At 42.5% G+C, this 17894-nt stretch overlaps 1 protein-coding gene across 1 annotated transcript; it reads right to left on the reverse strand.

The window, feature by feature from the left end:
* Window positions 1-110: 110 nt before the first annotated feature.
* Window positions 111-7282, reverse strand: cav2 (caveolin 2). Its single transcript, XM_014125647.3, has 3 exons — window positions 7035-7282; window positions 4032-4219; window positions 111-2458 (listed from the first exon to the last, which is right to left on the reverse strand). Exons 1-3 carry the CDS (start codon window positions 7182-7184, stop codon window positions 2308-2310), a joined length of 489 nt encoding a protein of 162 aa, XP_013981122.1. The 5' UTR covers window positions 7185-7282; the 3' UTR covers window positions 111-2307.
* Between the last annotated feature and the right edge of the window lie 10612 nt (window positions 7283-17894).

Below are 17894 nucleotides of genomic sequence, written 5' to 3' on the forward strand. Positions count from 1 at the left end.
AGTAATTTATGACTATTCTCTGGCACTGAGACTGAGAAACATTACCCTAGCCCTCCTATCACAGTTCTCATTACCTTCTATGACAGACAGACATAGCAATACTCAGAACATTTTAGAAATAAGAATCTTTATTTGGTGAAGAAAAGGAACATTTTTGGTACTTTACACAAATCAAAGAATACGTGTCGTTTGTTGAGCAGAATTATAATCATATCGTTGTCCATTTTTGCTACAATGTTTCATCTCATAAAAAAAACTCCAGCCCAAACTCAACACCGATACAATCACACCTGCAATTTTCTCTCGGTAGAGAAGAACCAACTCAGCCAAGTACAGACATGGTCTGTGAACTGTCTTGCTTTATAGCCAAATGATTAGAAGTCACTGAGAGAACCGCTGCGCTTGATTGGCCCTTTCCTGCAGTCAAATGACAAACTTTCCCTCTAGTGGCCTCATGGGTGGAATGTTATTAATAGTTTTTATAATTTCATAATTAATAAACATACATTTCTTTTATAACAGACAATCCGGTGTTTCTATGTCATATGTTTTTGTTGTTGACATTTCAGTCTTCTGTGATGTATGTAAAGGCTAATAATGGGATACATTCCATGAATGAATACATTCCAACTCAATATCTGACATGGTACAGGTGTCTTCTTTTTTAAAGCCCATAACCATGTGTGTGAGGTGTATACTTTTGTTTCAGAGTAGATTTGTTTAAGACTACCAAGAAACACTCCGTTGTGACCCTGATTCAGCCCACTGCAGTAAAAGGTTAAACAAAGCACATGGTCTTGTGTGAGTCCTATTATTGATATGAGCTGTGAAGAACTGGTGGCACTATCTGTCAGATATCTGTCTGTAGAGATTCTCTCTATAGTTGGGTTTTGAAGTAAAGCATGCACGCTAGCTACTACTAGCTGCTAAAACAACCTCAGCAGCACCTGCACTCTTAGAAAAAAGGGTTCCAAAAGGGTTCTTCGACTGTCCCCATAAGAGCACCCTTTTTGGTTCCAAGTATAACCCTTTTGAGTTCCATGTAGAACCCTCTGTGGAAAGGGTTCTACACGGAACACACCTGGAACCAAAAAGGGTTCTTCAAATGGTTCTCCTATGGAGCCAGCTGAAGAACTCATTTAGGTTCTAGATAGTACCTTTTATTTTTTTCTAAGAGTGTAGGCCTTCAGCCATGTACCTGACAAGTGTATCAAGGCTTCACTCAATAGAATTAACGAGTGTATTCACCTCATTATCTTAAGGAACACAAGCAGCATGTTCTGTCCAGTTTTTTCATGAGTTCAATCAAAACATGGACAATCAAGAAACAGGACAAATGTGCGTGGCATATAAATAGTAAGTTAGAGAGCCAGTACTCCTGTTTTATATTATATTGGACATTTAGTCCACTTCTTGTTTAAATGTATACAACTGTCTTATGTTTTTACCGTAGGTTTTTTAGGGACGGTTTACTGGACACAGAAAAGCAAGCGTAATGGAAACTGCCCCTTAGTATAAAAGCCCCAAAATATATCCAAAGCACTGTGAGATCAACACAGCAGTAGCAAAATAAGGCTGCACAAGTATGCCATAAGCTGCGTCCCAGAATCTTGGATCTATGTACACTCTATTACAGAAAACATATGAAGGAATTCATTCATTCAATTTCCAGCCGAATTGCTATATATACATCACATAAAAAGCAGAAACTACGCAAATATTACATGTCTGCTGTCAGGGATGGTATGATGCCTTATCGTCAAAAACCATGTTGCCCTGATCTGATCAAATATGATTAAAACAGTTCTTTAGAATCAGAATCAGAACTATGGAATGACAAGATGCAAAATGGTCCTTTTGGCAGTATACATACAAACCCTTTATAAAGCTGGACACAAGAACTTCTATAAACATCAAACCTTAATATTAATCTTTTGTAAAATTCCAGATGACATAAATGATCATGTTGGATCATGTTATTACCCAGATGGTGTCATGGTGTTGTCTAAGGGAAGTTTACCCCAATCAACCTTTATGACCACTTATAAACGTATCATTACTTTACAGGTAGCAGTTAGCCTTCTTATAAATTATTCTATCATAATTCTACCAGATATTATGGAGTGTTGATGTTGGCTTTATAAAGAGCTTATATATTTCAACACAATAACTATGTCTAAGTATTTTTCTACTTAGACATCAGTCAAAAAAGTTATAGCCTTAAATAAATCATTTTTATGTCTCTCTCATCCGACCCCCTGCTTTCCCCCCTCTGTGAGTCTTCATGACAGGGAAGGAAAGCCCCTATCAGTTGTCTGTGGTCTTGATGTGAACTGATGACAGACACCGGCCCATACTGTGGAAGAGGGGGGTGACAAACATGTCTGTCAGGCTGCTCCAGACCACCTGGACAGAGGGCAGCGCCATCAGACAGCTCCGCACCACTGGCATCAGCACCCTGCGGGGAGGAGAAAAGGAAGGACCACAACAATAGGTTCAACTGTGCATCACAAACATGCAGTATTCTTCAAATGCACATAGTGTGTAGTCATGCATAGCTATTACACATATATGTATTACATTACGAGAAACCTATAACCTTGAGTTTAATATCAAGTGCATGTGAAAGCCCTAACAAGTCGTGCTTGTTACAGACCGCAGAGTACCTCTTAACATGCATTCAACACACAGCCTTCTTCATCGTCTTACTTTGTCCCTTTGGGATATTCATAATCGTAAGCAGTTAATGCAGACTTCCATAAATGCTTGCAGCCTGCAGTATGTATTAAGGCTAGGTAGTGTGTTGTTATTAATGTGCCTTGCTCTAGTGCCACTGTGTCTTGTAACACTCAGCCAAACCACAGACATCTATTGACCAGACACAGGGTCAACTATTTGCTACAGTTGCCATTCCATCCTCTATTGATTTCTGCCTATGTCACCAAAGCAATATTTACACTGCTTATCCTCCATAAAAGCTGTGACAGACAGTGCAGACTTACTCTTCCGCTACGCAATAACTGCGTACCAAATTGCACCCTATTCTCTATATAGTGCACTAATTTTGACCAAAGCCCTATGGGCCCTATGGGTGCCATTTGGGATGCAGACAATGGCTTTAAGCAGAATAAATTCTGTAGAGAGACAGACATTGAGATATGGAAAAACTAGTCCAGAAACTGTAGTAAAGGTCACATGAAAGTTACTTTGTGACATGCCCAACAATGCCCAAAACAATATGTAGCCTATCTATTCTAGTGGAATGTCCCACTCTCTTCTGAAAATAGGCCTACGGTGCTGCAAGGCAGACTAGAATGCCAACTGTCTGGCAGGGGTTATGGGGGCTTTTTTCCACTACTACTGGAACACTGCATTCCTCCTAACTTTTTATAAAGCGCCTCATTTTTGGTGTTGTTTCAGCAAGTAGCCAGCCTACTAAGTGGCTCTCAGGCAGTTTGTGAATGTGAGAAGTTGCACGATATCCCTACAACTTAAAGGAAAATACCATTCAAAAACTATCTTTTGGTATTTGTTTTCATTAGTCCACTGTTGATATAGCAAAACACATCATACTGTGACACTTTCTGTATTTTTTTTGTGTTCTATATCTTGAAAATTTGATTGTTTACATGCAAAACATTTATGGACTGTATCATCAGTGGACTACTGAAACAAATACCAAAAGATAGTTTTTGAGTGGTATTTTGTCTTTTAGGCACCTGTGTCCACTGGCACGCAAATAGTACATAATGGAAAATAGGCCTATATACCTGCATATGGAAAGGTTATGAAATAATTACCAAAATCAAGTTAAAACACTTCAAACTCATTCACAGTTTTACCCTACCTATGATGTGAACTAAATAGCTTATGTTAATGTCAATATACCAGCTTAACTGTGCAAACTGCCACGCAGTATACCACCCTCTATGTCATCAATGGGACAAAACATTTAGGCAGCGAAACAGGCAAATGAAACATTGGCCCTTGGCCAAGCACCGAAACAACAAGATAGCATGTGATGTTCATACCAAATATGAACACAGCTGAAAACCCCGAAGACAATACCAAGGATAAACGCCATGGGCACGGCAAGGATGGTGGTCAATATTAGGTAGAAGCCATATTTGACCAGTTCGAAGACAGCGTGACTTCCTATCCATACTTTGTCGAAGCTGTGGCTCGAACTGGGCTCTGCCATCACATCGTCAAAACCAACCTGGGGAAGGAGACATCTTGTCAGGAATCATTCATTCATATACCCATCTGTCACCATATGTCCTGTATAATCACAAACAAACAATCAGATGTTTCTGAACTGTCTGATCAGGCAGCCTGGTCTCATAGACTAGATGTAACATAGTAAATGTAAAATCCGAGAGACACAAATTAGTATGATATGTTGCCTTTGGTATGGTTAAATAAGACAGATGGTTACTTAACTTCTCTAGGGTTGGGGCAGTATTTTCACATCCGGATGAAAGGCGTGCCCATAGTAAACTGCCTGCTACTCGGGCTCAGAACGGATATAGGATATGCATATTATTAGTAGATTTGGATAGAAAACACTCTGAAGTTTCTAAAACTGTTTGAATGATGTCTGTGAGTATAACAGAACTCATATGGCAGGCAAAAACCTGAGAAAAATCCAACCAGGAAGTGTGGAAATCTGAGGTTTTTAGTTTTTCAAGTGATTGCCTATACAGTATACCGTGACTTAGGGTTCATTTTGCACTTCCTAAGGCTTCCACTAGATGTCAACAGTCTTTAGAACGTTGTTTCATGCTTCTACTGTGAATAGGGAGAGAATAAGAGCTCCTGGAGGTAGACGACTGAGAAAATGACATGAGCTCAGTGGCGCGCACTCACGCGGGAGTTAGCTGTGTTCCTTTTCTTTTTTGAAGACATTGGAATTGTCCGGTTGGAAAATTACTGAAGATTTATGATAAAAACATCCTAAAGATTGATGCTATACATTGTTTGACATGTTTCTACAAACGTAAATATAACTTTTTTTACTTTTCGTCGTGACATTTTGCGTGCGCTTCCTGCATTTGGAGTAGTGGACTAAATGCGCGAACAAAAAGGAGGTATTTGGACATAAATTATGGACTTTATCGAACAAAACAAACATTTATTTTGGAACTGGGATTCCTGGGAGTGCATTCCGATGAAGATCATCAAAGGTAAGTGAATATTTATAATGTAATTTTTGTCATTTCTGTTGACTCCAAAATGGCGGGTATCTGTATGGCTTGTTTTGATATCTGAGCGCTGTACTCAGATTATTGCAAAATTTGCTTTCGCCGTAAAGCTTTTTTGAAATCTGGCATAGCGGTTGCATTAAGGAGAAGTGTATCTAGAATTCTTTGAATAACTGTTGAATATTTTATCAATGTTTATGATGAGTATTTCTGTAAATTGATGTGCTCATTCACCGGAAGTTTTGGGAGGCAAAACATTTCTGAACATTACACGCCAAAACATACATGTATTGTGTAACATGAAGTCCTATGAGTGCCATCTGATGAAGATCATCAAAGGTTAGTGATTAATTTTAGCTGTATTTCTGTTTTTTTGTGACGCCTCTCCTTGCTTGGAAAATGGTGTGGTTTTTCTTGTCTGTCCTAACATAATCTAATGTTATGCTTTCACCGTAAAGCCTTTTTGAAATCGGACAATGTGGTTGGATTAACGAGAAGTGTATCTTTAAAATGGGATATAATAGTTGTATGTTTGAGAAATTTGAATTATGAGATGTTTGTTGTTTTGAATTTGCCGCCCTGCTATTTCACTGGCTGTTGAATAGTGTGTCCCGCAGGTGGGACGCTAGCGTCCCACATACCCCAGAGAGGTTAAGGAAAAAATGAAAATTGGGTGTTTGGTTGGGATGGATCGTGTTGGCGTATAATGCAAATGTCTAGCAACACAAAGGTTACAAGTTAGAATCTCATCCTGGACAACTTTTAGCTAATTAGCAACTTTTAAACTACTTACTACTTTTTAGCTACTTTGCAACTACTTAGCATGTTAGTTCAATCTTCCCCTAACCCTAACCATAACCTTCACCCTAACCCCTAGTCTATCTAGAAATCATAACATATCATATGTTTTTCAAACAGTTTTTCCATTTTGCAAATTCGTAACATTACTTAATGATGAAATGCCTATGTATGTTATGTTGTGAATTTGAAATATGTCCCTATTTAAGATTACTCTGATGTTTTTCATATGATGTACTTAATAATTAATGAAAACTTGCTATGTCCTCATTGTGGTTTTATGGACGTATTCAATGCGTCTTATTTATACACTTTTGTAATATTTGTGAAATGCATATTGTTATGTTTGGTAGCACTTATTTATTTTTCCTTTGCCTCCAACCCCTTTCCATACGTGGAACGGATGTGGGTTGGGCTAGGTCTGTTTTCAGAAAATTCACAAAAGCTCTGACGAAGGCCGTTAGGCCGATACGTAAGCTTATTAAATATCAGTGATACTATCAAGAGCAGTGTGCGGTTTCCTTTTTTCCTTCATCCTGTTTCAACTGTTGCCATGCACCTGCAACAAGATTGCTCAGATGTGCGAGTGCCTTTTGAATTTTGCAAATTCGTAACATATAATATGAACTGTAATCCGTAACATATAATAAAAAATGGGTGACGGACATCCACAAATTAATACATTCCATACAAAACGTGACATATCATACTAAAGTATGATCTTGGATTTGCGTATAGAATAATTCGAAATGCTCTGAGACCAGGTTGGTTCAGGAAATGGATGGATAAGAAAACTCCAAATGAAAACTCACAGCTAATTTATAAACTATACTCATAGGCAATAGTAATGATTTGTGCAGCTATTACGCATGCATAGCCAACAATGTTGGTATTACTAGTTTATTACCTATGGCAAAGTAACAATGACATGATGAAAGTATCGAACTATGGCTTGATAGAGGCATATCCACATACTGTAGTTTACTTTGTGAAACCCGAAGCGCACGGTGTGCTGATACACTGATAGCTTACCTTTAAGTGCGCGTTTATGTCATTGGGATCTCGGTCTGGAATCGCCGCATATACTTTGTCATTTTTCGACAGAATCGGTTCGATGGATCTGTTGAACTCGTCCTCGTCCATGATAATACTCGTTTCGTAATTCACCTTTTCGAGACCCATTTTCACTTGACAGTCCTGCGACGCGGGGAGCGGCGTAGAGCTGTCGTTGGTCAGAAGCTGGGAGCGCTCTCTGTATTAGGGACTGTGCCCGCGCATCTGAAACGGACCCAAGCCCCGCCAGTGGCGGTTCTAGACCATTTCAACTGGGGGGGCCAAGCTGGGGCCAGTTGTACTGTTAGAGGGGCCAGTTACATTAGACGTTATTGTTGTCATATCGTTTTCTTCACTGCATTGCAGGCATTAGCAGGCAAAATACCATGTTCATAATCATTAGTGTTCCGTGTTGCCACTGTCTAATAAAGATAGCAAAAATGAGTTATGTAAAAATTATTTCATACTCCACATTTAGGGGGGCCACAAGGGGGTCAAAAATTGTTGTCACAGGGGCACTGGCCCCCCCTGACCCCACACCAGAACCGCTAGTGCGCCCCGGGGGAAAGCAATGTGGGGTAGTAGACACAACAAGCAAAAGTCATGTCGCCATGAAATTTTATACTAGAGGACAAACATGTTTGTATTTGACACTGTATTTATTTATCTGAACTAGTCTATATTGAACTAGGCCAATCTTGCAAGATTGTAATGGACATTATTTGTTAATATCTCAATATGTATATCAACTGGACGCTGCCCACCCTAGAAATAAACTCATTCCCATTCAGATAAGCATGAGGTGTCTGAGTGCCAATTCACACAAAGCCTCAATCATCAGTCTCAATCATCATGGTCTCATTCCTTCACTTCCTCTTGCTCTATTTGTTCCTCTCTCCATCCACTATCACACACTCTCCAAATAAGAGTGATGTGGAGGAGAGTGGTGGAGAGGAGGATGAGACAAGGGAGACGTGCATGTGAGGTTGGGAAATATAAAAAATACAAACACACACACACACACACGGACACACGTAGAGGCTATGTTTGAATGTTGTAGTGCTCCCAACCCCCACCCTGGTAGAGAAAAACCCTTTATGGCGTGATGTCTGAGGCAGAGGATTGTGTGTGTGTGTGTGTGTGTGTGTGTGTGTGTGTGTGTGTGTGTGTGTGTGTGTGTGTGTGTGTGTGTGTGTGTGTGTGTGTGTGTGTGTGTGTGTGTGTGTGTGTGTGTGTGTGTGTGTGTGTGTGTGTGTGTGTGGCAGAGAAAAAAACGTTGGGTTACACAGCAACTGAGTAGGCCTACAGAGGCTGTTTTACCTGTACAGAAAGCATAAAGAAACATTGAGTGCATTTTGTGCAAGTCATCATGATAATCTTGCAAATTCTTGCAAACATTGCGCTGATTGAGTTCAGTGACCTTTTTCTCTGCCGTTTCTGAACATACCTGGGAGCAATTTTAGAATCGCTCTGTCTTCAGATTTTTAAAGCCAGGATATAAATACAGTGGGAAAGACATCTTGCTGTGATTATTCTCACAGTGACCCAAATATATTTCTAATGACCACATATACCACACGTGTGTGTGCCTGCATGCATGTATTCAGGGCTGAGCCTTTTGCGGATCCTAAGCAAAATTTTGTTGTGGGGCCCTCCCACCTCACGAGCTAAACATTTTAGTGGCCCCTCTCTTGACGGCGTACAGAAAAAATAGAAGTTTTACAGATAATTTTCTGCAATTCTACACATTTTGCTGATGTATGCCATGTTAATATGACCTCTGAGTGAGAGTGAATAACAAATGAATGGGGTACCCTACGTGCCCGGTTGGAAATTCAACCATGATTACTGCAAGTTTAGATAGCTGGCTAGACTAACTTACCAATCTAAAAATGTTAGCTGACAGGGCTAATTCACTGACTGTCAGTGACTGACATAACAAGAGATAAACTGCTGATGCACAACCTCGTTTCGAAATTGCACCTTGTATATTGTACAATTCTAACTATAAAAAATACAAATGTTTAGTTTTTTTAGTCAGGGGCCCCCTAGAGGCCACGGGGCCCTAAGCGATTGCTTATTAGTGATGGGGGAAAAATGTATACAATTACATATCGAGATATTATTATTTTGAATATATCGTATCATTTTGATAAAATCGCAATATTATTTTTGCGCTAGTTGGCTGTATCTGCACCAAAACTCCAGTATTTTTCCTTCATTGCTTGTCCTCCATCATCTTTTTAAACAGGAAGCCAATTTGTTTTCAGCGCTTTTATTTCTATGACTGATAAAAATTATTTTCTCATGACTCTTGTCTCTCTGCAGCAGACATGTGGTGAGCAATATGTTTGGAACATTGACTCACAATATAATCACAGTATCAAATCGCAATACATAGAATCGTGAGAATCGCAATACATATTGTATTGTACCGTGATATATATAAAATATAAAATATAAAATAAGTACCGTGAAAATATTGTATCCTGAGATCCCTGGCCATTCCCAGCCCTATTACTTATGTTGCTTATGCCTGGAACCGGCCCAGCATGTATGTATATGTGTGTGTGTGACCGTCAACTCTTTTGTCCACCACTTTGCATTTTATTTGTTGATGAACAAGGTCAGTTGGGTGTCCTTGTCTGTAGAGTGGACGTAGTATAAACAACAGGGGCCTTTGTATATAGAAAAAGTAGGTCAGGGCGTGTGTGTGTGTGTGTGTGTGTGTGTGTGTGTGTGTGTGTGTGTGTGTGTGTGTGTGTGTGTGTGTGTGTGTGTGTGTGAGACAGCGAGGCAGAAACCCAGTCAGCAAGCATGGTGCAACAATACAAACCCACAATCCCTAGGATTAAACACACAGGGCTTTTCTGACAGCCAAGCATTCAACGAGGGAGGCCTGGCTGGCTAGTTGGCTGGGATAGGGTCGGATAGGGTTGGGTAAGGATAGAGTTAGGGAGCAACAGGGGAAGTGTGGCTGTTAGTGGTGGTGGTGATGGGGGTAGTGATAGTGATGATGGTGGTGTGGGGGGAAATGGTGGTGATGGTGGTGTGGGGGGGCAAATGGTGGTGGTGCTGGTGGTGGTGATGGTGTTAGTGGTGATGGTAGTGATGGTGTGTGGGGGGAAATGGTGGTGATGGTGGTGTTGGTAGTGGTGATGGTGGTGGTGTGGGGGGGGGCAAATGGTGCTGGTGGTGGTGGTGATGGCGGTGGTGGTGGTGGTGGTGTGGTGGTGATGGTGGTGATGGTAGTGGTGGTAGTGGTGGTAGTGGTAGTTATGGTGGTGGTGGTGGTGGTGGTACTGGTGATGGTGATGGTAGTTATGGTGGTGGTGGTGGTGGTGGTGATGGTAGTGGTAGTTATGGTGGTGGTGGTGGTGATGGTAGTGGTGGTGGTGATGGTAGTGGTAGTTATGGTGGTGGTGGTGGTGATGGTAGTGGTGGTGGTGGTGGTGATGGTGGTGGTGGTGGTGATGGTAGTGGTAGTTATGGTGGTGGTGGTGATGGTAGTGGTGGTGGTGGTGGTGGTGATGGTAGTGGTAGTTATGGTGGTGGTGGTGGTGATGGTAGTGGTAGTTATGGTGGTGGTGGTGGTGATGGTAGTGGTAGTTATGGTGGTGGTGGTGATGGTAGTGGTAGTTATGGTGGTGGTGGTGGTGATGGTAGTGGTGGTGGTGATGGTAGTGGTAGTTATGGTGGTGGTGGTGGTGATGGTAGTGGTAGTGGTGGTGGTGATGGTAGTGGTGGTGGTGATGGTAGTGGTAGTTATGGTGGTGGTGGTGATGGTAGTGGTGGTGGTGGTGGTGGTGATGGTAGTGGTAGTTATGGTGGTGGTGGTGGTGATGGTAGTGGTGGTGGTGATGGTAGTGGTAGTTATGGTGGTGGTGGTGGTGATGGTAGTGGTGGTGGTGGTGGTGATGGTGGTGGTGGTGGTGATGGTAGTGGTAGTTATGGTGGTGGTGGTGATGGTAGTTATGGTGGTGGTGGTGGTGGTGGTGATGGTAGTGGTAGTTATGGTGGTGGTGGTGGTGGTGGTGATGGTAGTGGTAGTTATGGTGGTGGTGGTGGTGATGGTAGTGGTGGTGGTGATGGTAGTGGTAGTTATGGTGGTGGTGGTGGTGATGGTAGTGGTGGTGGTGGTGGTGATGGTGGTGGTGGTGGTGATGGTAGTGGTAGTTATGGTGGTGGTGGTGATGGTAGTGGTGGTGGTGGTGGTGGTGATGGTAGTGGTAGTTATGGTGGTGGTGGTGGTGATGGTAGTGGTGGTAGTGATCTTTTTATTTTTTTCGTACAGTATCAGTATCTGTCAGTATGTTAGTAATCCATTAAACAAAGTGGTCCCCAGGCATAATTAAACAGGAATAGGGTATAACTATTACATACTCCATCAATGGCATGTTCATGTTCCCTTGGTGACATAAGACACACTGTAGTATCCAGAGAACATCTAAAACTGCACCCTGCAGTTTTACTTAGCATAATGACGAATGTGTTTCAACAAGGAAGTAACTTCTAGATAACTTCTAGTTATCTATATGTAAAAAAAACATTTTGCTTTTAAATATTCTTAAAGTAACTGCCCAGTGAAAATTTCACTCATATTGTAAGTAATTCTAGATCATATATCATAGAAATCTGAAAACACTGGGCAGTTACTTTAACCACCAAATGGACAAACAGGGTCTAGACACAACCCAGATACACCCTGTCCTACTTGCATGGCCCCAAGCTACAGGCCTAAGTGACCTATGTACATATATGTGGTCATTGTTTTTGTTAGACATAAACTGACATATTGTTCCCTTGCATACACCTGTTAATGACATGCAGCCCCTATTTTTTTCTCACGCATATTATTCCATAGACGTGTTAGTATTCGCTGCTAATGTGAACAGCAGATGAGGTTCCACCAGCAGCGTCATCGATGACCTTCCTGTGGCTTGGGTGCTGTTTTTGAAGCTCATTCCCTGGAATGTTTAATGAATTCACCAAGCCACCACATTCCAGGACCTGAATTCAAATACTATTTCAAAATCTTTCGAATACTTTGAGAGTTTGCTTTAGTCCAAGATGAACAGGGTTTGCACTTCTGTGACTTTTCCATTGGTTCGATTTCAACAGGCAAGCTCAGTCGAGTATTAGTATTTGAACCCAGATCTGCCGCAGTCCAGGACCTCCAGTGGTCCCTAAAGGACCAGTGCCCTAATGTGGAACCGTTGGAACGGTGATGAGGGCTTCCTCTGGCTTAATGAGGAACAAATGTGTGCATGCTTGTTAGGGGACAGGGGGAACAATCAGTGCACTCACTGTGGATGTGGGGCATCTTGTTGAGGGACCCCAGAGGAGAGGACTGCAACTTCCATTATGTTTCTCAAATGGCACCCTATTCCCATTGTAGTGTACATCTTATAGAGCTTTGGTCCAAAATCCCTAGCATGATTATGGGAAACGCCTAGGGAGTGCATTTCAGGACCACTGCACTTGAACTTTGAGTGACAGTTTTTATCTGCCTGAGGTGTGTGTGTGTTTGCCTGAGTGTATGTTCAAGTACTATCATGTCTGTTTGTGTGCGTGTTTGTATGTGTTTGTGTGTGTATTTGAGGGAATGTGTATTTGTGTGTAAGTTTGTTTATGTTCATGTACACTATATATACAAAAGTATGTGGACACTCCTTCAAATTAGTGGATTTGGCTATTTCAGCCATACCTGTTGGTGATAGGTGTATAAAATCGAGCACACAGCCTTGCAATCTCCATTGACAAACAGTGGCAGTAGAATGGCCTTATTGAAGAGCTCAGTGACTTTCAATGTGGCACTGTCATAGGATGCCACCTTTCCAACAAGTCAGTTTGTCAAATTTCTGCCTTGCTAGAGCTGCCAGTGTCAACTGTAAATGCTGTTATTGTGAAATGGAAACGTCTAAGAGCAACAACGTCTCGGACGCAAAGTGCTAAGCCACACAAGCTCACAGAACGAGATCGCCAAGTGCTGAAGAGTGTAGCATGTACAAATTGTCTGTCCTCTGTTGGAACACTCATTACAGAGTTTCAAACGGCCTCTGGAAGCAACGTCCGCACAAAAACTGTTAGTTGGGAGCTTCATGAAATGGGTTTCCATGGCCGAGCAGCTGCACACAAGCCTAAGTTCACCATGCACAATGCCATGCGTCGGCTGGAGTGGTGTAAAGCATGCAGCTCCATTGGACTCTCGAGCAGTGGAAACGCGTTCTCTGGAGTGGGCTCGCAAGGCTGAGGGCATCCCTAGCCGCCCAGAGGGCATCCCTAGCCGCGTCCTCAGAGCATGCGCAGACCAACTAGCTCTGGTGTGTTTACGTACATTTTCAATCTCTCCCTATCCCAGTCTGCTGTCCCCACATGCTTCAAGATGGCCACCATTGTTCCTGTACCCAAGAAAGCAAAGGTAACTGAACTAAATGACTATCGCCCCGTAGCACTCACTTCTGTCATGAAGTGCTTTGAGAGACTAGTCGAGGATCATATCACCTCTACCTTACCTGTCACCCTAGACCCACTTCAATTTGCTAACCGCCCCAATAGAGCCACAGACGATGCAATCGCCATCACACTGCACACTGCCCTATCCCATCTGAACAAGAGGAATACCTATGTAAGAATGCTGTTCATTGACTATAGCTTAGCATTGAACACCATAGTACCCTCCAAGCTCATCACCAAGCTCGAGGCCCTGGGTCTGAACTCCACCCTGTGCAACTGGGTCCTGGACTTCCTGATGGGCCGCCACCAGGTGGTGAAGGTAGGAAACAACCTCTCCACTTCGCTGATCCTCAACACTGGAGCCCCACAAGGGTGTGTGCTCAGCCCACTCCTGTACTCCCTGTTCACCCATGACTGTGTGGCCAAGCACGCCTCCAACTCAATCATCAAGTTTGCAGACGACACAACAGTAGTAGGCTTGATTACCAACAATGACGAGACAGCCTACAGGGAGGAAGTGAGGGCTCTGGGAGTGTGGTGATAGGAAAATAACCTCTCACTCAATGTCAGCAAAATAATGGAGATGATCGTGGACTTCAGGAAACAGCAGAGGCAGCACCCCTCTATCCACATCGATGGGACCGCAGTGAAGGTGGAAAGTAGAGGTCGACCGATTAATTGGGATGGGCCGATTTCAAGTTTTCATAACAATCGGTAATCATCATTTTTGGACACCGATTATGGCCGATTACATTGCACTCCACGAGGAGACTGCGTGGCAGGCTGACCACCTGTTATGCGAGTGCAGCAAGGAGCCAAGGTAAGGTGCTAGCTAGCATTAAACTTATATTATAAAAACAATCTTAACATAATCACCAGTTAACTACCCATGGTTGATGATATTACTAGTTTATCTAGCTTGTCCTGCGTTGCATATAATCGATGCGGTGCCTGTTTAGTTTATCATTGAATCACAGCCAAACGGGTGATTTAACAAGCGCATTCGCGAAAAAAGCATTGTCGTTGCACCAATGTATACCTAACCATAAACATCAATGCCTTTCATTAAATAAATATACAAGTATATATTTTTAAACCTGCATATTTAGTTAATATTGCCTGCTAACATTAATTTCTTTTAACTAGGGAAATTGTGTCACTTCTCTTGCGCTCTGTGCAAGTAGAGTCAGGGAATATGCAGCAGTTTGGGCCGCCTGGCTCGTTGCGAACTGTGTGAAGACCATTTCTTCCTAACAAAGACCGTAATTAATTTGCCAGAATTGTACATAATTATGACATAACATTGAAGGTTGTGCAATATAACAGCAATATTTAGACTTAGGGATGCCAACCGTTAGATAAAATACGGAACGGTTCCATATTTCACTGAAAGAATAAACGTTTTCGAAATGATAGTTTCCGGATTTGACCATATTAATGACCTAAGGCTCGTATTTCTGTGTGTTATTATATTATAATTAAGTCTATGATTTGATAGAGCAGTCTGACTGAGCGGTGGTAGGCAGCAGCAGGCTCGTAAGCATTCATTCAAACAGCACTTTCCTGCATTTGCCAGCAGCTCTTCGCTGTGCTTCAAGTATTGCGCTGTTTATGACTTCAAGCCCATAAACTCCCGAGATTAGGCAGGCAATAATAAAGTACCTATTAGAACATCCAATAGTCAAAGGTATATGAAATACAAATGGTATAGAGAGAAATAGTCCTATAATAACTACAACCTAAAACTTCTACCTGGGAATATTGAAGACTCATGTTAAAAGGAACCACCAGCTTTCATATGTTCTGAGCAAGGAACTTAAACGTTAGCTTTTTTACATGGCACATATTGCACTTTTACTTTCTTCTCCAACACTTTGTTTTTGCATTATTTAAACCAAATTGAACATGTTTCATTATTTATTTGAGAGTAAATTGATTTTATTGATGTATTATATTAAGTTAAAATAAGTGTTAATTCAGTATTGTTGTAATTGTCATTATTACAAATATATATATAAAAACCGGCCGATTAATCGGTATTGGCTGTTTTTGGTCCTCCAATAATCGCTATTGGTATCGGTGTTAAAAAAATCGAAATCGGCCGACCTCTAGTGGAAAGCTTCAAGTTCCTCGGCGTACACATTCCTTCAATTCTGACCAGTTTCCCAGTCCCTGCCGATGAAAAACATCCCCACAGCATGATGCTGCCACCACCATGCTTCACTGTGGAGATGGTATTCTTGGGGTGATGAGAGGTGTGGACTTTGCGCCAGACAGCGTTTTCCTTGATGGCGAAAAAGTTCAATTTTAGTCTCATCTGACCAGAGTACCTTCTTCCATATGTTTGGGGAGTCTCCCACATGCTTTTTGGTGAACACCAAACGTGTTTGCTTATTTTTTTCTTTAAGCAATGGCTTTTTTCTGGCCACTCTTCCATTAAGCCCAGCTCTGTGGAGTGTATGGCTTAAAGTGGTCCTATGGACAGATATTCCAATCTCTGCTGCGGAGCTTTGCAGCTCCTTCAGGGTTATCTTTGGTATCTTCGTTGCCTCTCTGATTAATGCCCTCCTTGCCTCGTCCGTGAGTTTTGGTGGGCAGACCTCTCTTGGCAGGTTTGTTGTGGTGCCATATTGTCACGACTTCCACCGAAGTCGGTTCCTCTCCTTGTTTGGGCGGCGTTCGGCGGTCGGCGTCACCGGTCTTCTAGCCATCGCCGATCCACTTTTCATTTTCCATTTGTTTTGTCTTGTTTTCCCACACACCTGGTTTACATTCCCTCATTATTTGACGTGTATATAACCCTCTGTTCCCTCCCATGTCTGTGTGTGGAATTGTTTGTTGTTACATATATGTGCACGGCAGACTGGTTTGCACCGGGTTATGCCTCCTCTGAACAGTTTGGAGCGGGTAGTCGCACTTCGCTTCGCACCACAGGTAATATTACATTTCATTACATTACAACGGTTTGATTTGTTTGATCTGAGCAATTTTTTCTTAGCTAGCTACATAGCCGTCTTTGTGTCAAAGATAATTGAGTAGTTTAGAGTAATTATCGAGGTTAGCTAGCCAGCCAGCTGTTTTCGTCCTCCTAACTTAGTCAACACTGCTAGCTAGCCAACTAGCCAACTTCTACCGACTAGCAGCACTGTAGAAACTATTACATTACAACGGAACGACTTGATTAGTGTAGTGCTAGCTAGCTACATAGCTGTCTTTGCTGTCTTTGTATCTAAGATAATTGTGTAGTTTAGAGTAATTATCGAGGTTAGCTAGCCAGCCGCGCCGCGCCGCGACGCCGTTGTCCAGACTCCAGACTTAGTCAACATACCTAGTCATCATCAAACCCACTGCTAGCTAGCCAACCCTTACTGACTAGCAGCACTGTAGAAACTAATACATTACAACGGAACGATTTGACTAGTGCAGTGTTAGTTGTCTTTGTCATAGTTTGATAATTGTGTAGTTTAGAGTAATTATCGAGGTTAGCTAGCCAGCTATTTTCGTCCCCTGCGACGCCATTTTTTCCAAACCTAGCCAACTATTACCGACGAGCAGCATTGTAGAAACGAAATACATTACAAAGGAACGTCTTGACTAGCGCTATGTTAGCTATCTACATAGTTGCTTTTGTATCATGATAAGGTGTAGTACTGAAACTATCGAGGTTACCTAGCCAGCTACACGTTCAAACAAAGTCAACAACGCAGCCACTGCTAGCTAGCCTACTTCACCAGCCAGCAGTACTGTATCATCTTCGTCATTTTAGTCAATAAAATCTGTAGCCTGTCAACTATGTGTCTGTCTATCCCTGTTCTCTCCCCTCTGCACAGGCCACACAAACGCTTCACACCGCGTGGCCGCTGCCACTCTAACCTGGTGGTCCCAGCGCGCACGACCCACGTGGAGTTCCAGGTCTCCGGCAGCCTCTGGAACTGCTGGTCTGCGGCCAACAAGGCAGAGTTCATCTCAGCCTATGCTACCCTCCAGCACCTCGACTTCTTGGCACTGACGGAAACATGGATTACCACAGATAACACTGCTACTCCTACTGCTCTCTCCTCGTCTGCCCACGTGTTCTCACATACCTCGAGAGCATCTGGCCAGCGGGGTGGTGGCACTGGAATCCTCATCTCTCCCAAGTGGACATTCTCTCTTTCTCCCCTGACCCATCTGTCTATCTCCTCATTTGAATTCCATGCTGTCACAGTTACCAGCCCTTTCAAGTTTAACATCCTTATCATTTATCGCCCTCCAGGTTCCCTTGGAGAGTTCATTAATGAGCTTGACGTCTTGATAAGTTCCTTTCCTGAGGATGGCTCACCTCTCACAGTTCTCGGTGACTTTAACCTCCCCACGTCTACCTTTGACTCATTCCTCTCTGCC

The sequence above is a fragment of the Salmo salar genome, chromosome 10 (assembly GCF_965601325.2).
Source record: "Salmo salar chromosome 10, fSalSal1, whole genome shotgun sequence".
NCBI lineage: Eukaryota > Metazoa > Chordata > Actinopteri > Salmoniformes > Salmonidae > Salmo > Salmo salar.

Excerpts from the sequence above, each read along its gene's own strand:
- cav2 (XM_014125647.3), bottom strand. The coding sequence starts at position 7,184 with ATGGGTCTCGAAAAGGTGAATTACGAAACGAGTATTATCATGGACGAG. Across the intron at positions 4,220-7,034 it reads ACATAAACGCGCACTTAAAG|GTTGGTTTTGACGATGTGAT; the intron begins GTAAGCTATCAG and ends CTCCTTCCCCAG. Across the intron at positions 2,459-4,031 it reads TTCAGCTGTGTTCATATTTG|GGTGCTGATGCCAGTGGTGC; the intron begins GTATGAACATCA and ends TCCTCCCCGCAG.